Raw genomic sequence first — 24,130 nt, forward strand, 5'->3', positions numbered from 1 at the left:
TGTGTTAATACTGCATTTCATGAAGGAGTATAAAGGCTAAAACTAAGAAGTAGCACTATGTTTCTAAACACACAGTTTCTGAATTCCTGGCTGCCATTCACCTTATTTTCTCTAGGTCTATCCTACCTCAGTATGGCCTGCTCTTTGGTGACTATAGGTTGCCTGGGCTTTGGGTTCCTGATAAAATCCACAGTGCTTGACCACAGGTTGCTACATAGAGGTTGCTAGAAGGCCTGCCCATGATCCACTGGGGGTTCATACCAGTCTGGCCCTGTAGTATCAGAGACCCAGATAGCATACCCAAGCCACCCATTCCAGGTATTGGTGGCTCACACCTGTCATCATAGCTACTCAGGAGGCTGAGATCTGAGGATCATGGTTCAAAGCCAGCCCGGGGAAGGAAAGTCCATAAAATTCTTATCTCCAGTGAACCACTAGAAAACCAGAAGTGGCGCTGTGGCTGAAAGTGGTAGAGTGCTAGCCTTGAGCAAAAAATAGGGACAATGTTCAGGTCCTGAGTTCAAACTCTAGAACTGGGACACACACACACACACACACACACACACACACACACCATTCTGGAAGTCCTAAGGTATACAGTTCATGACCCCTGGGAGCCTCCTAAGGCCTATTGACTGCTGACCTTTCCCTTTCATCCTGTGCTCCATGCATTCCTTGTCCCCCAAAAGGATTCTGGGAAAAGAAACTGCCTTCTGGACTCTACTGGTGGGAGTTCCCCAGCAGGGAATTGGGGAGGGAAGGAGGATCTAATATAGATCCAGGGTCTATCTATCTACCCCCCATGACTTTAGATTAGGGCACATTAGAGCTAAGCAAAGATTTTGTTGTTTTTGTTGTTGGTCATGGGGCTCGACCTCTGAGCCTGAGTGCAGTTCCTCAGCTCTTCAGCTAGCGCTGTACCTACTGGTTGAGCCATAGCACCACTTCTGGCTTTTTCTGCTTATGTGGTGCTGGAGGAATCGAACCCAGGGCCTCAGGCATGCAAGGCAAGCACTCTACCACTGAGCCACCTTCCCAGCCCCTTAGGGCCAAGATTTCTTCAGCTGTGCTTTGGAGCAGAGATCTGCACAGTATGGGTGTGTCTGGTGGGGGTACATCTTCCATTGTAGCCCCAGGGGCTGAAATCAGAATATCATGTGTGGGAACCCCAAGTATGTGAACCCCACACTTCTAAGCCTGCAAAACTGGCTCCACCCAGAATAGTGACCCCACCCCTTCGATGTTCCTGGCCCCATCCCCCTGTGCCCTGCTAGATCCCCCTTCAGCAGCTTCTCTTGCCTGGCCCTGGGTGCCTCTCCCCCCCCCACCCCAACATCCCTGCGGTCTACTCGGAGGAAGCAGCCGCCCTCCCCCATCATGACTGTGCGCTTCCTGCCCCAGCGCGGGGCGGGAGGAAGCAGTTTCCCTTTCACACCAAAGTTTCCTTAGTGACAACCCATTTTCGGGCTCCACCGCTGCCCCTCTTTGCTCATGGAGCCATCTTCGGGGCCCGGGGTCCAGGTAACGCAGCACAAGTTGGGTGTGGAGGTTCCCAAGACAAGGCAGGTGGTGGATCGGTTGGGATGCTGGCCTGTGTGGAAATGTGGCTGTGCCCAACCTTGCACATGCGTGTCCTGGGATCCACAGTGGGAAAAGCATGTGGGGGGGGTGACGGGGGACGGGGGGGGAGTGGGAGGGAGGTCGAAAGGTGATAATGTCTGCAGAACCCAGTCCACAAACTTGGGAGACCTCCCCTACCCCAGCGGCAGTGTGGACCACAGCCACACCCCCACTCAAGCCCCTCCCATGTCTGTGTCAGCTCCCCCATTCCCCCCCCAAAGTGAAAGAGATGGGAACAGAGACTGATTGGCGATGGGGGTTCAGAGACGCAGATGGAGAGATTGTTGGAAAAGTGATCAATATGACCATAGGTGCTGACCTTCCACCTTCCTGCCCTTCCTCCCTCTGGTCTATCCTTCCTTCCCCTTTTCCACCTCTCATCGCTCTGCCTGCAACCTGCCCTTCTCCCTCTGTTTCCCCTGGCACAGAAGGACCTGAGTTACCTGCAGCAATGGCTGAAGGCCTTCGTGGGGGCCTTTGAAAAGAGCATCTCACTCTCCTCCCTGGAGCCACGAAGGTAAGTCTAGATCTGGAGACAGGACAGGACCTGGGCCATAGGGGTGGAAGGTATGTGTGGGGGGGTGGGGGAGAGGGCAGGTCCTGGGTACCTCAGAGACTCTTCCTCTCTTGCAGACCAGAGGAGGCGGGTGCAGAAGTCCCACTGCTACCACTGGACGCCCTGCATGTGTTAGCTGAGCAGCTAGAACAGGAGGACCTAGAGCAAGCCCTGCTGCTGCTCAAGCTCTTCATCATTCTCTGCAGGTGCTCCTTCGCTCTATCCACTCCCCCCCTGCTCCCCCAGCTGTGGGGGCTGGGAGAGGTCGATGGCACAGGTGCATTCATCCGATCTCTCTCTGTGTGCCCCCTTACCAGGAACCTGAAAAATGTAGAGGCAGGCTGGGGGCAGGTGCTGGTGCCCCGCGTGCTGGCATTACTCACAAGGCTAGTGGCTCAGGTGAGGTGGATCCTCTGGGGGTGTGCATGGAGCCTGGTATTTGCCCGGTGAGTGTGGCAAGATGAACTCTTCCTCTTTCCTCTCCTCACCACGGCAGCTCAAAGGACCCCCACTACCACCAGAGGATCGGGAGACCCAGCTGGAGAATGTGGCCCTGCATGCCCTGCTCCTCTGTGAGGGGCTCTTCGACCCCTACCAGATCTGGCGGCGCCAGCGTAGTGGGTAAGACCCAGTCCTCAGGAAAGAGGACCCCCACACACACCCCCGCCACCCAAGGGAGCTGGAGAGAGGATAGGACTTTGGGACTGCAAGAGATGGAGGTGGTAGGGACTGAGCCTGGGAGCTGATGGTCAGAAAGGAGCCCGAAGAAGTGGGTGCCGGAGGCTCCCGCCTGTCATCCTAGCTACTCAGGAGGCTGAGATCTGAGGATCGCGGTTCAAGGCCAGCCCGGGCAGGAAAGTCCGAGAGACTCTTGTCTCCCATGAACCACCAGAAAACTGGAAGTGGCGCTGTGGCTCAAGTGGTAGAGCACCGGCCTTGAGCTGAAGAGCTCAGGGACAGCGCCCAGGCCCTGTGTTCAAGCCCCATGATTGGGGCACCAAGAGAGAAAAGAAAAGAAAGAGCCAGAAGAGGGGAGGGCCAGGCTGATGGAGGACCTGACCTCAACCCTCTTCCTACCCTCCCCTGCCCCCTTTAGGGAAGTCATCAGCTCCAAGGAGAAGAACAAATACAAGTTCCCTCCTGCAGTTTTGCCCTGTGAATTCAGCACCTTCTTCCAAGGTCAGGCGCTTGGCCTCTGCCCTTCCTCTCACCCCACTGGGCCCCGCCCCCAAGCCTAGGCCCCGCCCTCTGGTTCCCTGAGCTTCCCCTGTTCAGGCCCCGCCAGGCCCCGCCCCCAAACCTAGGCCCCACCCTCCGGTTCCCTGAGTTTCCCTGGCTCGGGCCCGTATAGGCTCCATCTGGTCCCGCCCCAAACCTAGGCCCCGCCCTCCAGTTCTCTGAGCTTCCCATGCCTGGGCCCCCACCAGGCCCCATCTGGCCCCGCCCCCAAACCTAGGCCCCGCCCTCCAATTCCCTAAGCCCAAACACTGGACAAGTACTTAATGGGTGGTAGCTGCAGTCAGGAGAGCCATAGATGTTTGGGGGGAAGGCGGGGAGCAGAGACATACTAAGATCAAGTAGGGAGCTGAGGAGCTAAAAGAAGAGAAAGGGGAAGTTTGGGCAGTTATTTCTTCCTTAGGCTGCAGTGAGGGCCTCTTTCAGGTGTGTGTGTGGGGGGTGGTAAATGGCCTGCCCTTTGATTTCCCAACTTCCTTGTCCCCAAAGTCTCCACCCCGTCCTCCAGGCCCTGAGCTGTAAATAACAGCTACCAGCTATCTCCACCTGCTCTCTCAGCCGCTAGCAGAGCAATGCTCAGAACACCTTCAGTCACCTGTGCTCCTTGGGGTGGGCCTCTCCTTGGTCTCTCCTATCATTTGAGGGACATTGGCCGGGATATGAAATGAGCTCAGGGCAGGATGTGGCCTGGGCAGAGGTAGGCAGAGGCTTTTGATATATTATGCCTCAGAGCCTCTAGGAGGCCTGAGATTAGAACGGAGTCAGCCACCCCAGGAGCGAAAGGTCCTAGGGAGCCTTCCTGCCTCCATCCTCCACTTCCCAGGCAAGGTATTTATTTGTTTTCCCTCTCCTGGGCTTGGAACTCAGGGTCTGGGCCACTGTCCCTGAGCTTTTTCCCTCAAGGCTAGGCGCTCTACCACTTGAGCCAAAGCTCTACTACCAACTTTTTTGGTGAGTAATGAGAGATAAGAGTCTCACAAACTTTCCTGCCTTCAGCTGGCTTCAAACCATGATCCTCAGTTCTCAGCCTCCTGAGTAATCGGATAACAGGCGTGAACATGTTTTTTCTTTTCTTTCTTTTGTTTTTTCCTTTTTTTGTTTTCATTGGTCATGGGGCTTGAACTCAGGGCCTGGGTGGTATCCTTGAGCTTTTCTGCTCAAGGATAGCATTCTACCCCCTTGGAGCCACAGCTCCACTTTCAGTTTTCTACTGGTTAATTGGATTTGAGTCTCATGGACTTTCTTGCCTGGACTGGCTTTGAACTGTGATCCTCAGATCTCAGTCTCCTGAGTAGCTAGGACTATAGGCATGAGCCACCAGTGCCTGGCTCTTTCTTTCTCCTTCCTTCTTTCCTTCCTTCCTTCCTTCCTTCCCTCGCGTGCTCTCTCTCTCTCCCTTTTTCATTCTTTCTTTCTCTCTCTTTCCTTCCTTCCTTCCTTCCAGTACTAGGGATTGAACCAGGGCCTTGTACTCGATAGGCAAGTATTCTACCACTTGAGCCATACTTTCCAACCCTTTCATTTTCATTTTTGATGTTCTCACTAACTTTGCCTGAGCAAGCTGAAAACTTGCAATCCTCCTACCTCTCAAGCAGTTGTGATTACAGGCATGAACTACCATTCCCAGCTTGAGTACTCTTCAGAACCCTTAGAGTTGAATCCTCCTACTCTTTCCCATAACCTCTCTCTCTCTTTGTCTTTCTCTCTCCTACCATCCTCACTCCTATCTCTTATCCCTAGAATGAAACTAGCTTACTCTTCTTTGAGGGGAGGGAGGAGTCTTTTCCTACGTGGGGCCTTTTCTCAGGCCGCACTTCCAAAGCCCTTGGGAGGGGGGCTTCCGCCCTATCCCACCTAAATCACGCCCACTCTACTCCTCAGCGTGTCTCGGGGCTGGCTTCTGTGCTGTCTGGGTTTCAGTTCGTTGTTGGGCCTTGTGTCCTCTTGCTGAAGCAAGCAAGCAGGTGGGCCCCCCACACACACACGAGGCTGTGAAAACCCCTGGAAGTCCCCGGGAGGGGCTGCAGGAACAGCTGTCAGCATGGTAGAAACATCAGGGTCCCCCACAATAGGGCAAAGGCGTGGGGTGGCATCTGGGAATGAACCCTGGGAAAGCCAAAGTGGGTACGTGCACTCAACCCTGGGCTTCCACTGTAGGGCTGAAGGATGTGGGGAGATTCGTAGGGTCTCAGGGCGGAACTTTGAGCGCCTCAAACCAGGCTCCCAGTTTTAAGACTTAAACTCAGGGCCTGGGCGCTGTTCCAGAGCTTCTTTTTGCTCAAGACGAGCGCTCTACCCCTTGAACCACAATGTCACTTCTGGCTTTTTTTTTTTTTTTTTTTTGAGTGGTTCATTGGAGATCAGAGTCTCTCGGACTTTTCTGCCTGGGCTGGCTTTGAACTGGGATCCTCAGATCTCAGCCTCCTAAGTAGCTAGTAGTTCCCAGCCCATACTCCCCATGTAGTCTCTGGGTTCCCCCCATCCCTGGTGACATTTTCCTCTCCTGCCCACCACCCAGAGAGCCTGCAAAATGCCCAGCTCCTGCCTGCCAGGCTGCTATTACGGCTTATCCATCTCTTCGGGGCTGTCCTCGCGGGAGGAAAGGTAAGCTGGGAGGTGAGCTGGGGCCATAGCTGTCTGGGGAGGCGGGGAGGTCTCATGGCTAGGTGAACCCCCTTGCCAGTGACCCCCTCTTTGCTCTTCCCTGCAGGAGAATGGCCAGTTGGCAGTGAGTGCCGGCTCTGTGCAAGGCCTGCTGGGAGTGGTGTGGGGCTGGGCTCATGGGCCAGCCCAGGACTCTCGGCTTGTGCTGTCAGCAGTGGAGGCCCTGGTGGGCGCAGTTCACGTCCTCCACGCCAGCCGCGCACCACCCCGTGGGCCAGAGCTCCGTGCCCTGTTGGAAGGCTACTTCCGCGTCCTCAACGCTGACCGGCCCCCTGGTCCAAGCTCAGGCCCTGAGGAAGCCCTGGTCACCCTGCGGGTCAGCATGCTGGGTGGGTATGGGGGTTCCCAGACTCTTGGGGGTAAGGGGAGGAAGCTACTACATGGAAAGGCTGCCTGGACACAGGTGGCAGCTCACGCCCGTCATCCTAGCTACTCAGGAGGCTGAGATCTGAGGATCGCGGTTCAAAGCCAGCCTGGGCAAGGAAAGTCTGTGAGACTCTGATCTCCAAGGAACCCCCCGAAAACCAGACGTGGCGCTGTGGCTCAAGTGGTAGAGTCCTCGCCTTGAGCTGAAGAGCTCAGGATAGCACCCAGGCCCAGAGTTCAAAAAATGAATGAATGAATGAGTGAATGAACGGGCTGGCCCAGGTGGCAGCCAGGCGACCTGTGAGGGGTTGAGCGGAACCTGCTTCTGCGCCTTGCACAGATGCCATCCCCATGATGTTAGCGTGTGAAGACCGGCCCGTCCTCCAGGCTGCCTTCCTCAGCAATAATTGCTTCGAACACTTCATTCGCCTCATCCAGAACAGCAAGGTGGGTGCAGCCATGTGGAGCTTGCCTCATTGAGGCTGAGAAAGCACCACTAGCCGGCCCCGCCCAGGGGTATGGATGGACAAAATGGCCTCTTCCCCTTGGGCTCTTCATAGGGCTGGCCTGAGGCTCAGGATGCCCCCCCAAAACAAAAACCCAGAACGGGGGGGGGTTCAGCTGCCTCTGGATGCCCTGTCTGCCCTCACCCACTCATCCATACTCACCTCTGCTCATCTGAGCAGAATCTGGGTACCTCCTCAGCCTACTGGGGGGCACTTTGCCTGAGATTTGGGGGTACCACTGCCTCACGGTGGCAGAGCCCTGGCAGCTGCCATCTCCCCCCCCCAGTATTGCTCTAACCCTCTCATCTTCTTCCTCGTCTCTCTTTTGCCTTCTCTACCCTGTGTTCCCTCCCTTCCCCTCCCCCACAGCTGTACCTGCAGGCCCGGGCACCCTCTGAGAGGGACAGTGACCTGGCTACCCGGTTACTGACCGAGCCCGATGTACAGAAGGTACCATTCTGGGGATGATCAGTCAGGCACCCCCCCCCCACTCCTTGGGCTCCTCCCAATGTCTCTGAATCTTCTCTTTGCTCTGATGGGAGATTGGGGTGGGGGTGGGGGATGAATCGATCAGCAGCAGTAGGGGAGGATGTCCCAAGCTGCCTCGCTTTCTCCCCCCCCTTCCAAGCCCCCATCCTCAAGCCTAAGGGTGGCAGGGGGGAGGGGGGCAGGACTGTGCTCTGCTACCTGTGTGGCATTAAAATTGAGCATCGGGGATGGGCTGTGCCAACGTGGAAGGAACCTTCGAAACTCAACCCACCTACCTCTGTGTCTCAGAAGGAGAAACAGAAGCCTGGAAACTCAGCCCCCCCACGAAGAACAGGGGGCTACTTTTCCCATGGGTTCTTAATGTCCCTCAAGTCATACAGCTCCCGCTCACATGCTCTGAGCCTAGAGGCTGTAAGAAGCTGTAGGATATCAGTCAGGGCCTATAACCTGAGCTCCGATCTCCATTGTTCTTCATATCAACAGTCTTATGTTTCTACTACGTGTGCTTATTCTTTGCTTAATCTACTCCTCTCCAAAGCAGGCAGAACAAGATGATGACTATTTATTTATGTATTATTTATTTATTTATTTTGGGGGGTCCTGCGGCTTGAACTCAAGGCCTAGGCGCTGTCCCTGAGCCTCTTGGTGGCTCAAGGCTAGCACTCTACCATTAGAGCCATGACGCCACTTCCAGCTTTTTCTGAAGAGTTTATTGGAGATAAGAGGGTCACAGAATTTCCTGCCTGGGCTGGCTTCGAACCAGGATCCTCAGATCTCAGCCTGCTGAGTAGCTAGGATGACAGACAGGCATGAGCCACTGGTACACAGCTGGTACCTAGTTCTTATGTATTTGAATTTTTTGTTGGTGGTGGTCATAGGGCTTGAACTTGGCCTGGGCGCTGTCCCTGAGCTTTTCTGCTCAAGGCTAGTACTCTACCGGCTTTGAGCCACAGCTCCACTTCAAGTTTCCTGGTGGTTTATTGGAGATAAGAGTCTCATGGACTTGCCTGCCCAAGCTGGCTTCAAACCTCCATCCTCAGATCTCAGTAGTTAGATCCTGAGTAGTTAGAATGACAGATATATGAGCCACCAGCACCCGGCTTATTTATTTGAATTTGTTATTGTGTCAGTATTGGGGCTTGAACTCAGGGCCTCTTGTTCTCCCTTAGCTTTTTTTTTTTTTTTTTTGGTGCTCTACCATTTGAGCCACATCCCCACTTCCAGGCTTCTGCTAGTTCATTGGAGCTAAGAATCTCTTGGATTTATCTGCCTGGCCTGGCTTAGAACCGCGATCCTCCTATCTCAGCCTCCTGAGTAGCTGGGATGACAGGCGTGAGCCACCTGTGCTGGGCAGACCATCTCTGACCATCTGTCATACATTGAGGGTGCTGGTGCACTTGCTGGCCTGCGTTCACGCGGGTGTCTAGCTCGGGTGGGGATCTCTGTGTGTGTGTATATGTGTTGAAGGGAGGAAGAGGGGAATATGTTCAACAGAGAATGAATGGGATGTGGGGGGTGTGGGGAGGGGCCCAGCGAGAAGATCCAATGTTGATCTGTCTCCGCGAGGCCTTAATTCTCCTCAGGCCTCTTTAGGGCTCAAATTTGGGGTAGGAGGGGGTAGGTAGAGGCCCAAATGCCTTGTCAGGATTGCTGATTGAACACATGCCGTTATACCTTGTGGTGCCTAGCCTTACATCCCTTTTACTACAGAGTACTGCCAGCTGGTACCCCCTGGCATCTGCCTCTCCTGACTGCCCCTCCCCACCCCAAGGTACTAGACCAGGACACAGATGCTATTGCCGTCCACGTGGTCAGGGTGCTGACCTGCATCATGAGCGGCTCTCCTTCAGCCAAGGTAAGCCTGCCTTTTGGCTACAGTAGGAATCTGAGGGAGTTGACCACACAGCCCATCGGAACTGGCCTGTAAGAACTTCCACCCCCAACCAGACGCCGGTGGCTCATGCCTGTCATCCTAGCTACTCGGGAGGCTGAGATCTGAGGATCACAGTTCAAAGCCAGCCCGGTGGAGAAAAGTCCATGAGACTCTGATCTCCCACGAACCACCCAGAAACCAGAAATGGCGCTGTGGCTCAAGGGGTAGAGCGCTTGCCTTGAGCTAAGGAACACAGGAACAGCGCTCAGGCCCAGAGTTCAAGCCCCACGACCAACAACAAGCCCTAAAAGAGACTATCTCCCCTAACTTCCTGGGGCTTGCACACACGCTCACTTCCTCCTCATTGCAGGAAGTGTTCAAGGAACGTATCGGCTACCAGCACCTCCAGGAGGCCTTACAGAGCCAAGGACCTCCTACCCAGCGCCTTTTGCAAGAGCTGCTCAACATGGTGAGCCCAGGGCTTAGGGTGGAGCTCCCAAAGCACCCAACCACAAACAGGATGGGGAGGGGGGGCAGGTAGCCCGTGCATCTGACACCTTCTGTCTCTCCATCCATAGGCCGTGGAGGGTGATCACAGTCTATGCCCCCCGCCACCGATCCGCAACGAGCAGCCCGTGCTGGTGCTGATGCAGTGGCTACCAGCGTTGCCCACCGCCGAGCTGCAGCTCTTTCTGGCTCAGCGTCTCCAGTGGCTCTGTACCAGCTGCCCTGCCAGCCGGGCCACCTGCGTGCAAGCAGGCCTAGTGGGCTATCTGCTGGAGGCCCTCAGCCTGGGCATCGGCCTGGGAGCCCGCTGCCAGGAGCAACTGTTAGCCTTGCTGCAGGCCTTGGGTCGTGTGTCCCTGAGGCCTATGGAGCTGCGTCGCTTGCTGCGCCCCCCACCGGGGCTGGTCTCGGGGTCCGAGGCTCAGAAGGCTCAACATGCAGCCTCCATCATCCGGGCACTTTCGGGCATGGCCAGGCACCAAGGTCCTACACGTAGCCTGCGCTACTTTGATCTCACTCCAAGCATGGCTGGCATCATGGTGCCCCCCATACAGCGGTGGCCGGGCCCTGCCTTCACCTTTCATGCCTGGCTCTGTCTGCACTCTGCCAATACGGCACCTGCCTCAGTTTCTCCCCAGCCATTCCAGCGGAAGCAGCTCTATAGGTGGGTGGACCCCCCCCCCCGCCTCTCCTCCAAAAACTTCCCAGGGATCTGCTGCTGGAATACACAGGTCTAACCTGCTGGCTTGTCTCCCAGCTTCTTTACCAGCAGTGGTTCAGGGTTCGAGGCCTTCTTCACAGCAGCTGGAGCCCTGGTGGTAGCCGTGTGCACCCGGAAGGAATACTTGACTGTGAGCTTGCCCGAAGTGTCCTTCGCTGACTCCGCCTGGGTGAGTTCCTGGATTTCTCTCTGTCTCGCTCTATCTTTTGTCGGTCATGGGGCTCGAACTCAGGGCCTGGGCGCTGTCCCTCAGCAATTCAGCTCAAGGCAAGCACTCTACCCCTCAAGCCACAGAGCCATGTCTAGTTTTCTGGTGGTTCATGGGAGAGAAGAGTCTCACAGACGTTCCTGCCCAGGCTGGCTTTGAACCGTGATCCTTAGATCTCAGCCTCCTGAGTAGCTAGGATTATAGGCATGAGCCACCAGTGGCCGACTCTTTGTGTGCTGGTACTGGGGCTTGAACTTAGGGCCTGAGTGCTCTACCTTACCTTCCCTTGTTCAAGACTGGTGCCATCCTACTTGAGCCACAGCTCCATTGATGGTTTTTGCTGGTTAATTGGAGATAGGAGTATCAGGCACTTTTCTGCCTCGGCTGGCTTTGAACCACAATCTTCAGATCTCAGCCTCCCAAGTAGCTAAGATAACAGGTGTGAACCAATGGCACCCGGCTCCTCTTGTTTCTCATGGGGGGAAGGGACACCAGACTCCAAGTATGGCTTGATGTTCTTCTTTATTTTTTTTTTGTCCGTGGTGGGTCTTGAACTCTGGGCCTGGGCACTGTCTCTCGGCTCTTCAGTTCAAGGCAAGCGCTCTACCACTTGAACCACAGCACCACTTCCGGTTTTCTGGTGGTTCCTTGGAGATCAGAGTCACATAGACGGTCCTGCCCAGGCTGGCTTTGAACCGCGATCCTCAGATCTCAGCCTCTTGAGGAGTAAGGATGTCAGGCACTGGCCTGGTTCCATATCCTTGTGGCTTCTCTTCCAGCATTCTGTGGGAATCGTCCATGTACCCGGGCGCCGGCCTTTTAGCCAGAACCTGGTCCATGTCTACAAAGATGGTCATCTGGTCAAACTGGCACCGCTTCGCTGCCCATGCCTCAGTGAGGTGGGCAGACTTGGGGGCAGTGGGACTTGGAGTACTAGGTACCCCTCCCACCCCCCACACCTCAGAAATGATGTCTTGGGGGGCAGGGAGGGGGAGGGGGAAGGAAGGGGAGAGGTCCAATCACAGGAGATACCATGAAGAACTGTTTGTCTTTAAAGCTGAAGGTAGTGCTGCAATCTGATTGGTTCCCTTCCGCCCTCCACCCCCACAGCCTTTCTCCTCCTGCTGTATTGGCTCTGCTGGGCACCGCACCACGACCACCACTACAGGGCCGCCCTCGCCACCCGTGCCTGCTGCCCTCGCTCCTACTCACCCCTCCCTCACCCGCTCCCAATCCGTGCCAGCCTCCACGGGGCTGGGCTGGGGATCCGGGTCCGTAGCCTCCCTCCCGGAAGGCAGTATCAGCTCCACCCTGGCTGGGACCCAGGACACCCGGTGGGGAAGCCCCACTTCTCTGGAGGGCGAGCTGGGATCTGTGGCCATCTTTCACGAAGCTCTGCAGGCCACCACCTTGAGGAATCTGTATGCCCTGGGTATGTGGTCGCCTCTGTCTCCTGCCTGCCTTCCCACCCCAGATCCTAAGCATTGTTCTAGGTCCAAGATGCTTGTTTGTTTGTTTTGTCGCTCATGGGGCTAGAACTCTGGGCCTGGGCGCTGTCCCTCAGCTCTTCAGCTCAAGGCGAGCACTCTACCACTTGAGCCACAGCGCCACTTCCGGTTTGCTGGTGGTTCATTGGAGATCAGAGTCTCATGGACATTTCTGCCCAGGCTGGCTTTGAACCGCCATCCTCAGATCTCAGCTTCCTGAGGAGCTAGGATGACAGATGTGAGCCACCAGAGCCCGACTAAGATGCTTGTTTTGTTTTGTTTCTGTGCCGATCTTGGGCCTTGAACTCAGGACTTGGGCACTGTCCCTGAGCTTTTGTGCACAAGGCTAGTGTTCTACCACTAGAGCATCACTGCTGGTTTTTCTTTGGTGATTCATTGGAGAGAAGAGTCTCACAGATTTTCCTGCCTTGGGCTGGCTGTGAACTGTGATCCTCAGATCTCAGCCTCTTGAGTAGCTAGGGTGACAGGCGTGAGCCACTGGTACCTGGCTAGAATGTCTGGGGTGTTTGTTTGTTTTTGGTTGGTTGTTGGGATTGAACTCTGGGCCTGGGCACTGTCCCTGAGCTCTTCAGCTCAAGGCGAGCACTCTACCACTTGAGCCACAGCGCCATTTCCATTTTCTGATGGTTCATTGGAGATTGGAGTCTCACAGACTTTCCTGCCCGGGCTGGCTTTGAACCTGGATCCTCAGATCTCAGTCTCCTGAGTTAGCTAGGGTGACAGGTGTGAGCCACTGATCCCTGGCTAGAATGTCTGAGTTTATAAAGTGCCCAGACAATGCCTCCTGGGAAGCTGTCCTCTGGACAGAGTGGGAGGCTTTTGGGGTGCTGCTTGAAGAGAGGCCAGGTGAAGTCTGAAGGCCTCTTTGCTCCTCTCCAGGACCTAATGAGCCAGCACCCTTCAAGCCTGAAGGCGAGCTACATGAACTTGGAGCCAAGCTTCTTTTGCATTATTCACCTCAGGTATTTGGGGGGGGGGAGGTGGGATGCTGTCTCCTGGTCCCCGCTTTCTGTCTCTGATCCCTGTCTCCTTATCCTTTACCTCTCCTCCCCCACACAACCCACCCCAGGCCTGTAAAAACAACATCTGCCTGGACCTGTCCCCCAGCCAAGGACTAGATGGTCGCCTGACAGGTCACAGAGTGGAGACGTGGGACGTGAAGGTGCGTGGGGCCTGCTGGTGTGGGCACCCCCCGGGGCTGAGTGATCTGGGGCAGATAGGATAAGATGCCATCTCCCATCCTTCCCTTCTGCCCCAGGATGTGATCAACTGTGTCGGGGGCATGGGTGCCCTGCTCCCCCTGCTGGAGAAAGTTGCAGCCCAGCCACACCAGGCCGACGCGGCCCCAGCAGAAACGCATGACCTGGTAGGACCTGAGCTGACGTCTAACCACAATGCCCAAGGTCTGCTCCTCCCGCTGGGCAAGTCTTCAGGTAAGTGTGTCTCTGGGGCCTGGGAGAGTTGCAACTCGAGCCTGGGTGGGGAGATCGGCAGGCCCTTGATCTCTCTCTGTCCCTTTCCTGGTGGCCGGCAGAGGAGCGGATGGAGAGGAATGCAGTGGCCGCCTTTCTGCTGATGCTGAGGAACTTCCTGCAGGACCACGCTGTGAACCAGGAAAGCCTGGTGCAGTGCCAGGGACCGGCCATCATTGGGGCTCTCCTGCGGAAGGTAAGGCCTGTCTACCATCCGGGGAGTAGGAGGCCGAGAGGTAGAAGCTGCTGAGAAATGGCAATGCAGTGAATGACAAGAGATCCGGTGAGCTGTGGGTGACAGAGACTCATGTCTGTGAATTCTAGCTGCTCAGGAGGCTGAAGGCTGAGGATCAAAGTTTGAAGCCAGCCCAGGCAGGAAAAAAAAAAAATCCGTGAGATTGTTATCTCCAGTGCACTACCAAAAACATCAGAAGTGGAGCTGTGGCTCAAGTGGTTAAAAATAATAATAATGCCTAGGCCCAGAGTTCAAGCCCTAATACCAGCACACACACACACATACACACACACATGCACGCACGCACGCACGCTCCGAAGCTCATACCTGTAATCAAGAGGATGAGCACACACACACACACACACACACACACACACACACACACACACACACGCTCCGAAGCTCATACCTGTAATCAAGAGGATGAGATCCGAGAAACAGAAGTTCCAGCCCTGGCAGGAAAGTTTGTGAGATGCGTGTTTCCAACTAACCAACACAAAGTCACAAGTACAGCTGTGGCTCAAGTGACAGAATGCCAGTCTGGAGTGAAAAAGCTAAGGGACAGTACCTAGGCCCTGAGTTCAGTCCTCAGTAATGGCCAGAATCAAGAAAGAAAGAAAAGAAAGGCTGGATAGGAGTAGGCTGTGAGTATATGGAGAAGGGGCAGCCTGGGCTGGAGCAGGAGGGCTGCCCAGCGGGGTGAGACCTTGCACTTGGGAGCTGGTGGGATGGGCATGTTTGTGGATGCGCCATTCCTAGGCAGGGAAGGCTGAGGGCTGAGCGTCAGCTGGAACAGCAGGGTAGGTACAGCATGACCACGTTTCAGCCTAGATCCCTTTTCCTACCCCCAGGTGCCCAACGGAGCCATGGACATGAACGTTCTCATGTCTGCCCAGCTGCTAATGGAGCAAGTGGCCGCTGAAAGTGCGGGGCCCCTCTTATACCTCCTCTACCAGCATCTGCTCTTCAACTTTCACCTCTGGGCCCTCAGTGACTTTGCTGTGCGCCTTGGTAGGTGGCGGGGCTAGCTGTGGGGCCGATTGGGGTGAGAAAGTTAGAACCCTATTCTGGGTGACCCAAGACAGGTATAACTGACAAGGTTCCAGCTCTGCTGTGGGCTATCTGTGGGAATTTAGCCCTCCACTGGGAGATCTGGGGAAGGGAGGGGGGCGTGGCCCTGGGAGGTCTGGCCAGGGGGAGTGGCTATGCTCTAGGAGATCTGGTGAGGGGTGTGGCCCTGCCCTGGAAAGTCTGGCTGGGGAGGGGCGTGGCCCTGCCCTGAGTGATCTGTCAGGGGGAGGGGCCCTGCCTTGAGTGACCTGGAGGGGGCGTGGCCCCGGCTGGGAGATCTGGCAGAAGGCGTGGCCCTGAGCTGGGAGGTCTAGCAGGGGGCGTGGCCACGCCTTGAGTGACCTGGAGAGGGCGTGGCCCTCGGCTGGGAATTCTGGCAGGGGGCGTGGCCCTGAGCTGGGAGGTCTGGCAGGGGGCGTGGCCCTGAGCTGGGAGGTCTGGCAGAGGGTGTGGCCCTGAGCTGGGAGGTCTGGCAGGGGGCGTGGTCATACCCCCAGAGAATTCTCGGGGGGCGTGGCCATGCCCTGGAGCTCAATTGCTCATGTCCACTCAGGCCACATCCAGTACATGTCCAGCATAATCCGAGAGCACAGACAGAAGCTTCGGAAGAAGTACGGGGTCCAGTTCATCCTTGATGCTCTGCGCACCCACTACAGGTGAGATGAATAGGATCAGGTTGGCTCTGTGTGTGTGTGTGTGTGTGTGTGTGTGTGTTAACAGCAGCCCCTGGCTTTAGGGACCTGTGAAGGCTGTGGTACCCCTCCCCTTCCCCTCCAGCTCACCTGCCCATTCTCCCTGCTCTCCTCTCCCCTCCTTTCTGGACCTGCCGGCTCTTTGGGACTGGCCAAGCCCACAGCGCGAGCGCCCCTTGGCGGCCGATGACCTGCGCACAGTGCAGACTTCCCTGCTGGGGCTGGCCCGGGAGTTCCTGGTGCGCAGCTTCTCGGCTGATGACGTGCAGGTGGTTCTGAGTTTCCTGGCGGCCGTGGGTGATGACAGCCTGGTGAGCCTTGAAGGGAGGGAGGTGTGTGCATCAGATAGGGAGGGAAAGTGTGGGGAGATACCGCCCCCCCCCCAGTCCAGATGGAGAGATTGTTCATGGTCTATCCCAGGCGATCGGTGCACTGGACCTGCTGCTGGCCCTGCTGCAGGGCTCCCTGGCCCAAGACTCCTTGGCTGTCTTCTTGTTGGAGCCAGGCAACCTTGAGGTGTTGCTTGCACTGCTGGTGAGGCCGAAGGCGCTGTCTCCGCTGCCTGATCGTGTCTGCAAGGTACGCTTGCTTGCTGAGTCTTTCCCTGACCCTGCCATTCCATTTTACTACGTCCCCTGGGCTGGTTGGGGTCCAACCACACAGCTGCTCGGTGACATTTGCCCTCCTACAATCAGTCCTTCCCTATGATGATCTCCCCCAAATGACACCCCCAAACACACACCCTTCCACAGATTCTGCGCAGGCTGCAGCAGAATGAACGGCTGCCTGAACGGAGCCGTCAGCGCCTCCGGCTGCGGGATGGTGGTCTCCAGGGCCTTGTCGCCTGCCTGCCAGAGGGAACTGTGTCCCCCCAGCTCTGCCAGGGCCTCTACAAGCTCTTCCTGGGGGCAGGTACGACCTGGCTATGAGGCAGACCACGCGTGGGAAGATGAGTGTATCCGGAAAAGCAAAACCAGGAGCCTTCTTTTGCTTTTGGTGGCACCGGGGATTGAACTCAAGGCCTTTGTTTAGACCAATACCCTACCCAACTCCCCCTCCTGGCTATCTTTCCAGATTACCTGAACCTCTCAGACCTGCTGGCTGTGATCCAGCTGTCCCTACAGGCTGATCTTCACGTCCGCCTGGACATCTGTCGCCAGGTGGGTGAAGCTAAACGTGTTGAGAGCCAATGGGAGATGTGGGGGGGGGCAGTTTCTCCCCTCTGGGATGTATCTTTACTGACTACGAGGAGGGGTTCCCAGCAGGCTTTGCGATAAAGGCCTCTGGGCAAGAATGTGGGACAGGCATTGAGTGGATCTCTCTTCTTGCTCTCACCCCAACAGCTCTTCTACCTCATCTATAGCCAGCCAGATGTGGTGCGGTTACTGGCTGGACAGGCGGGCTGGCAAGATGTGTTGACCCAACTGTATATCCAGGAGGCCCCCGCGGCTCCAGGTCCCCAAGCTTTTTCTCCAGAGCCTCTGGCTCCTCTGGAGTCAGCCCTGTCTCCACCACCTACAGAATCATCTCCTGAGCCTTCAGACGTCTTCCTCCCCTCCGATGCCCCCAGCCCTGACTCGGATTCTTTTTACCATGCTTTCTCTCCATTCTCTACACCCTTTGACCTGGGCCTGGAACGGGCCAGTGTGGGTTCGGGCAATAATGCCAGCAGCAGTGGTGGTGGTGGTGGTAGCAGCAATGGGACCATTACTCCAGCCAGCCAGCCTGGCACCCCATCCCCTCTAGATGGGGCCCGGCCCTTCCCTACGGCTCATGGCCGCCATAGCTCAAGTCTCTCCAATGTGCTGGAGGATGGCAGTTTCCTGGAGCCCACCGTCAGCGGAGATGACACCTCGAATACCAGCAACCCTCAGGTGAGGGTGTATGCCTGCCATCCTATTTAGGAGGCTGAGATCTGAGGATCATGGTTCAAAGCCACCCCAGGTAGAAAAGTCTATGAGACTTTTTCTTTTGGTGGTCATGGGGCTTGAACTCAGGGCCTGGGCACTGTCCCTCAGCTCTTCAGCTCAAGGCAAGCGTCTACCACTTTGAGCCACAGCGCCACTTCTGGTTTTCTGGTGGTTCATGGGAGATAACAGTTCTCACGGGCTTTTCTGTCCAGACTGGCTTTGAACTGCCATCCTCAAATCTCCACCTCCTGAGGAGCTAGGATGACAGGCGTGAGCCACCAGCGCCCAGCTAGGAGACTCTTATCTCCAACGACTACCGAGGAACAGAGAGCTGTGGCTCAAGTGGTAGAGCACCAGCCTGGAGTGAAAAAGCTAAGGGACAGTGCCCAGCCCTTGAGTTTGAGCCCCGATACCCGAACACACACACACACACACACACACACACACACACACAAGAAGAGCTCCTTGGAGCCTAGATTGGAAGGTCTTTCCTGGCTTGCACTTCTGGTTTGGGAATGAGCCACAATTCACCCAATTCCATTCTTCCAGACAACTCCTAGCCTAACTTGCTTTCTGCCTGCCTGCCTCCTTCCTTCCTTCCTTCCTTCCTTCCTTCCTTCCTTCCCTCCTTCCTTCCCGCCTTCCTTCCTTCTTTCCATCCCCACTTTGGTTTTCAGTCCCGAGGTATGAACTCAGTACTTTCAGTACTGAGATATGAACACAGGGACTCAAATTTGCTAGATCTTTTTTTTTTGTTGTTTGTTTGTTTTGTTTTTGTCGGTCGTGGGGCTTGAACTCAGGGCCTGGGCACTGTCCTTCAGCTCTTCAGCTCAAGGCGAGCGCTCTACCACTTGAGCTACAGCGCCACTTCTGGTTTTCTGGTGGTTTATTGGAGATAGGAGTCCCACGGTCTCTCCTGCCCGGACTGGCTTTGAACCGTGATCCTCAGCTCTCAGCCTCCTGAGTAGCTAGGATTACAGGTGTGAGCCACCAGCACCTGGCAGATTTGCTAGATTTTAATCCTCCTATACCTCCTACATATCTGGGATTACAAGTGTGCATCATCACACCCAGCCTGTTGGTTGAGATGAGAGTCTTGGCTAACTTTTTGTCTGGGGCTGGTCACATACCACCATCCTCCCCATCTCTGCCTGCCGAATAGCTGGTACTACAGCCATGCACCACCATGTGTGACCAACAGTCTTGAGGACTGTGAAGTAATGCCTTTGGTAAGGGCCCAGGTTTTCCCCCAGCCTGATTCCTTCCCCAACATTCTCATACCCACAGCAGACCCCCGAGGAGGAGCTGTGCAACCTGCTCACCAATGTGCTGTTCTCCGTGACGTGGCGGGGCGTGGAGGGCAGCGACGAGGCGGCCTGGCGAGAACGGGGCCAGGTCTTCTCTGTGCTCACCCAGCTGGGGGCCTCCGCCACCCTTGTCCGCCCGCCAGACTGCATCAAACGCAGGTGAGCCGGGACACCGGTGGCTCATACCTGTCATTCTAGCTCCTCAGGAGGCTGAGATCTAGAGGATCGTGGTTCTTCAGAGCCAGCCCGGGCAGGAAAGGTCCGTGAGACTCTGATCTCCAGTGAACCACCAGAAAACCAGAAGTGGTTCTGTGGCTCAAGTGGTAGAGCGCCTGCCTTGAGCTGAAGAGCTGAGGGACAGTGCCTAGGCCCAGAGTTCAAGTCCCACCCCCACCCCCCCTTCAGCCTCCTGGAGATGATGCTGGAGTCAGCCCTGACCGACATCAAGGAGGCCCCTCCTGGAGGCCTGGGTGCTCTTACCCAGCAGGCTCTTTGGCTGCTCCGCCTACTTCAGGACTTCCTGTGTGCCGAGGGTCACGGCAACCAGGAGCTATGGAGTGAGAAGGTACGATGTTCAGGGGGCGTATGCCTCACGAGACTTGGCATCCACAGGCCCTGGTAGGCCTTAGGGTAGAGGGGGTACATAGGGCAGGCCTGGGACCACAGGGAGTGTCAGCATGATGCTCTGATCGCTGAGGGTGAGACCGGATAGATACCAGGGCTTGGGGTGTGCTGATTCACCTTACAGATTATGTCAGGCAATCAGAGTCTGTGATCTCAGTACAAACCCTACCCAGTGCTAGGTGCTCGTAGCTCTATAATCTTAGCAGAAATAGAACCGTGGATCGAGTGATAGCGCACCATACTTGGACCAAAAACAAAAAGCTGGCTGGGCACTGGTGGCTCACGCCATGTCATCCCAGCTATTCAGAAGGCTGAGATCTGAGGATCAGGGTTCAAAGCCAGCTGGGGCAGGAAACCCCAGGAGACTCTTACGTCCAATTAACCACTCAGCAAACCAGAAGTGGCACTGTGGCTCAAGTGGTAGAGCGCTCGCCTTGAGCACAAAGAGGCTTAGGGACAGCACACCCAGGGCCCTGAGTTCAAACCCCATGACGGACAAAAACACCCCAGTCCTACATGATCTGCAGCCTAGACTTTGCCTTGCTTGCTCCCTCCTTGGCTGGGGCAGGGAGTCGGGGGGAGGGGGGGAACCCCCGGCTGGGCGTGGTGTCATCTGCCAGGGCTGCATTGTGTGTGTGTGTGTGTGTGTGTGTGACAGCTCTTCGAAGGCGTGTGTAGTCTGCTGGACCGCCTGGGTGCCTGGCCCCATCTGACCAACAGCACGGCCGATCTCCGCGAGCTGGCACAGATCGGCCTGCGTCTCGTGCTTGGTTATATCCTGCTTGAGGATCCACAGGTGAGCAAAGCCGTGTGCATGCGTGTGCATGCATATGCATGTGTGTGCATGTGTGTTGTGTGTGTGGGGGTGATCACTGAGAACATAGGGGGTACCACAGTCAACCTCCTTCACACCCCCTACCCCCCCATCCCACAGCTGCACGCCCAGGCCTACGTGAAGCTGCACACGCTCCTGCAGACCGCAGCGCCCGTGCGCCGCCAAGAGGCCTGCTATGTGCTGTCCAAGCTGGAGGCTGCGCTCAGCCGTGCGCTCAATGCTGCCCCCTCCTCCCCGGACACCCTCACGGAGCATGCGCGGAGCGCCTCCAACGCCAAAGCCACGACAGCCAGTGAGCGTTGCTCTTGGCTGGTGCCCCTGGTGCGCACGCTGCTGGACCGTGCCTACGAACCTCTGGGCCTGCAGTGGGGCCTGCCCTCCCTGCCGCCCACCAATGGCAGCCCTACCTTCTTCGAGGACTTCCAGGCTTTCTGTGCCACTCCAGAATGGCGCCACTTTATCGACAAGCAGGTACCTACATAGCTGGGAAATGGGGGTACCAATGATTGAGGCCTGGGGGCCTGGGCCATGCATCAAGCCCTCACCGGTCGGTCTGTCTGTCTGTCTGTCTTTGCCCGATTCTCCTAGGTGCAGCCCACCATGTCCCAGTTTGAGATGGACACGTATGCCAAGAGCCACGACCTCATGTCGGGTTTCTGGAACGCCTGCTACGACACCCTCATGAGTAGCGCTCAGCGGCACCAGCAGGAACGCTTGCAGTGTCGACGGGCCTTCCAGGTGTGCGGCCTCCTGTGGGGGGGACAGGACCCTGTGTCCTGGGCTTGGCTGATGATCGAAGCAGGCAGGGCACCCGTGGCTCACACCTGTCATCCTAGCTACTCAGGAGGCTGAGATCTAGAGGATCACAGTTCAAAGCCAGCCCGGGCAGGAAAAGTCCCTGAGACTCTGATCTCCAATGAACCACTCAGAAAACTGGAAGTGGGGGCTGTGGCTCAAGTGGTAGAGCGCTTGCCTTGCATGCATGAGGCCCTGGGTTCGATTCCTCGGCACCACATAAGCAGAAAAAGCTGGAAGTGGGGCTGAGGCTCAAGTGGTAGAGTGCTAGCCTTGAGCTGAAGAGCTGAGGGACAGCGCCCAGGCCCAGAGTTCAAGTCCCACAACTGATTCCCCCCCCCCAATAAAAAAAGAGATCAGGAGAAGCAACAACCCTCTGGGACTGACCCTCTCCCCCTACCCCCTCCTCTCCTTGGCAGGAGCTGGTGTTAGAGCCTGTGCAGCGGCGGGCACGCACCGAGGGCCTGCGCTACGCCACATCGCTGAAGCAGCAGGCAGCGCAGCACTCCACCGCTCTGCTCCACTGGGGGGCGCTGTGGCGCCAGCTCTCCAGCCCTTGTGGGGCCTGGGCGCTAAGGTAGGGCTGGGACTCAAGGTGGAGAGCTATAGGAAGCTTGATGAGCCAGGAGCAACTGGGCTGGGAATGTGGCTCAGTGGTAGAGTGCTCGCCTAGCATGCGTGAAGCCCTGGGTTCGATTCCTCAGTCCCACAGATACAGGAAAAAGCCAGAAGTGGCGCTGTGGCTCAAGTGGTAACGCGCTAGCTTTGAGCTAAAGAAGCTCAGGAACAGCGTCCAGGCCCTGAGTTCAAGCCCCAAGATTGGAGAGAGGGAGAGGGAACCAGACCAATGCATCGGGGTTGGGGGAGAGATGGAAAGAGTCAATGGCCTTCTTCTGCCCACCACTGGGGACCTATCCGTAGGGACCCCCCAGCCCCCCACTGGAAGCTGTCCAGTGCCGAGACGTATTCACGCATGCGCCTGAAGCTGGTCCCCAACCATCACTTCGACCCTCATTTAGAAGCCAGCGCCCTACGTGACAATCTAGGTAAGAGAATGAGGCCGGGGCACCCCCCCTCCCCCCACTGGCATCTCCCATCCTGCCTTGCGCTCTCTGAGTCCCTTCTGGTCTCTTGTAGGCGAAGTCCCTCTGACACCCACAGAGGAGGCCGCGCTGCCTCTTGCCGTGACCAAAGAGGCCAAAGTCAGCACCCCGCATGAGCAGCTGCAGGAAGACCAGCTGGGCGAGGAGGAGCTGGCTGTGCTGGAGACCCCGTGAGTGGGGGTGGGGAACCCCAGGACTCTTGGAGATCTCCAAGTGGAGTGTCACCCCGTGCGTTCTTGGGGACTCCCTTCCAGAACCCGAAAGCACTTCCCCAAGCTAGGTGCTTGCTGGGTGCAGGCTTGGTGGGCTGATTGATTGATTTTTGGGGGTCGTGGGGCTTGAACTCAGGGCCTGGGCGCTGTCCCTCAGCTCTTCAGCTCTACCACTTGAGCCACAGCACCGCTTCTGGTTTGCTGATGGTTCCTCGGAGATAAGAGTCTCATGGACTTTCCTTCCCCGGGCTGGCTTGGAACCACCATCCTCAGATCTCAGCCTCCTGAGTAGCTTGGATGACAGGTGTGAAACCACCAGTGCCTTGCTATGGGCGAAGTTGGTAAGAGACCCTAACGGATGTGGATACTGCTCTTCCACCCCTCCCCCCCCCCAAGGATGGAGGCCGCAGAACTGGATGAGCAGCGGGAGAAGCTGGTCCTGTCGGCCGAGTGCCAACTGGTCACGGTGATGGCCGTGGTTCCAGGTCTGCTGGAGATCACCACCCAACACGTGTACTTTTACGACGGCAGCATGGATCGCGTGGAGACGGAAGAGGGTGCGTCCCGATGGAGCCGGTGAGGGGGAACAGACGGCAGGGAGTTGCCTGAGGCCTGGGGTGTGGACTCCTGAACCCCCCCTTTCTTGAACCTGCAGGCATCGGGCACGACTTCCGGCGTCCCCTGGCCCAGCTGCGAGAGGTCCACCTGCGGCGCTTCAATCTGCGGCGCTCGGCCCTCGAGCTCTTCTTCATCGATCAGTCCAACTACTTCCTCAACTTCCCCTGCAAGGCCCCCGCTGCTGCTGGGTCTGGATCCGGATCTCCCCCCTACCCCAGCCCGCCGCATACCCACATCCGCAACCAGGTGTACTCTTGGCTTCTGCGCCTGCGCCCGCCCAGCCAGGGCTACCTCAGCAGCCGCTCACCTCAGGAGATGCTGCGGGCCTCGGGGCTCACCCAGGTGGGAAGATGCATGCTGACCTTCACTGTGGGAGGCGGGGCTGGGGAGGGGGGGGCATGCACATAGAAGGGGTGAATCTGAAATCGGGGTACTTAAAAAATGGGGTGGGAGCCCGGCGCTGGTGGCTCACGCCTGACATCCTAGCTACTCAGGAGGCTGAGATCTGAGGATCGCAGTTCAAAGCCAGCCTGGGCAGGAAAGGCTGTGAGATTCTTACTTCCAATGAACCACCAGGAAACTGGAAGTGGCGCTGTGGCCCAAGTGGTAGAGCGCCAGCCTTGAGCTGAAGAGCTGAGGGACAGCGCCCAGGCCCAGAGTTCAAGCCCCACGACCGACAAAAACAAACAAATAAATAAATGGGGTGGGGGAATCACGTCTAACCTCTGCTCTCTTAGAAATGGGTCCAGCGAGAGATCTCCAACTTCGAGTACTTGATGCAACTGAATACCATTGCAGGGCGCACCTACAATGACCTGTCTCAGTACCCCGTGGTGAGGACCCCATTCTGCCCCCCTTCCCCCCACCCCTTCCCTCCCTCAGGCCCTTGCTTTCTGTCAAGGGTAGGAACCCACTCCTGAGTCAGTTGTTTGCCTTTAAGATCGGGCCTCTGTTCCCTGGCACCTTGCCCCGCCCCCCCCCATCAAAACCCTGAGTCCCTTC

General features: G+C 56.8%; 1 protein-coding gene across 6 annotated transcripts in view; it reads left to right on the top strand.

Annotated features, from left to right (window-relative positions):
- Nucleotides 1-24,130, top strand: part of Nbeal2 (neurobeachin-like 2) — a 36,465-nt gene that overhangs the window by 6,341 nt on the left and 5,994 nt on the right. For 2 of the 6 annotated variants that reach the window (XM_013030298.1, XM_013030303.1), the window contains exons 2-38: nt 2,049-2,137; nt 2,254-2,382; nt 2,494-2,575; nt 2,673-2,797; nt 3,273-3,355; nt 5,931-6,028; nt 6,123-6,405; nt 6,783-6,889; nt 7,318-7,398; nt 9,209-9,292; nt 9,681-9,779; nt 9,889-10,481; nt 10,575-10,707; nt 11,526-11,645; nt 11,857-12,178; nt 13,134-13,216; nt 13,324-13,416; nt 13,513-13,687; nt 13,789-13,922; nt 14,813-14,972; nt 15,586-15,688; nt 15,882-16,035; nt 16,145-16,303; nt 16,477-16,636; nt 16,799-16,884; nt 17,068-17,598; nt 18,922-19,100; nt 19,347-19,506; nt 20,224-20,361; nt 20,500-20,871; nt 20,989-21,138; nt 21,615-21,772; nt 22,117-22,241; nt 22,333-22,468; nt 22,907-23,067; nt 23,166-23,470; nt 23,866-23,961. In XM_013030298.1, coding sequence (XP_012885752.1) covers nt 2,049-2,137; nt 2,254-2,382; nt 2,494-2,575; nt 2,673-2,797; nt 3,273-3,355; nt 5,931-6,028; nt 6,123-6,405; nt 6,783-6,889; nt 7,318-7,398; nt 9,209-9,292; nt 9,681-9,779; nt 9,889-10,481; nt 10,575-10,707; nt 11,526-11,645; nt 11,857-12,178; nt 13,134-13,216; nt 13,324-13,416; nt 13,513-13,687; nt 13,789-13,922; nt 14,813-14,972; nt 15,586-15,688; nt 15,882-16,035; nt 16,145-16,303; nt 16,477-16,636; nt 16,799-16,884; nt 17,068-17,598; nt 18,922-19,100; nt 19,347-19,506; nt 20,224-20,361; nt 20,500-20,871; nt 20,989-21,138; nt 21,615-21,772; nt 22,117-22,241; nt 22,333-22,468; nt 22,907-23,067; nt 23,166-23,470; nt 23,866-23,961 — 6,246 coding nt within the window. Of the gene's footprint in view, nt 1-2,048; nt 2,138-2,253; nt 2,383-2,493; nt 2,576-2,672; nt 2,798-3,272; nt 3,356-5,930; nt 6,029-6,122; nt 6,406-6,782; nt 6,890-7,317; nt 7,399-9,147; nt 9,293-9,680; nt 9,780-9,888; nt 10,482-10,574; nt 10,708-11,525; nt 11,646-11,856; nt 12,179-13,133; nt 13,217-13,323; nt 13,417-13,512; nt 13,688-13,788; nt 13,923-14,812; nt 14,973-15,585; nt 15,689-15,881; nt 16,036-16,144; nt 16,304-16,476; nt 16,637-16,798; nt 16,885-17,067; nt 17,599-18,921; nt 19,101-19,346; nt 19,507-20,223; nt 20,362-20,499; nt 20,872-20,988; nt 21,139-21,614; nt 21,773-22,116; nt 22,242-22,332; nt 22,469-22,906; nt 23,068-23,165; nt 23,471-23,865; nt 23,962-24,130 lie in introns of those variants that run through there. The other 4 variants (XM_013030299.1, XM_013030300.1, XM_013030301.1 and 1 more) reach the window with 4 other exon arrangements.

The sequence above is a fragment of the Dipodomys ordii genome, unplaced genomic scaffold (assembly GCF_000151885.1).
Source record: "Dipodomys ordii isolate 6190 unplaced genomic scaffold, Dord_2.0 Scaffold128, whole genome shotgun sequence".
In the NCBI taxonomy this organism is placed as follows: domain Eukaryota; kingdom Metazoa; phylum Chordata; class Mammalia; order Rodentia; family Heteromyidae; genus Dipodomys; species Dipodomys ordii.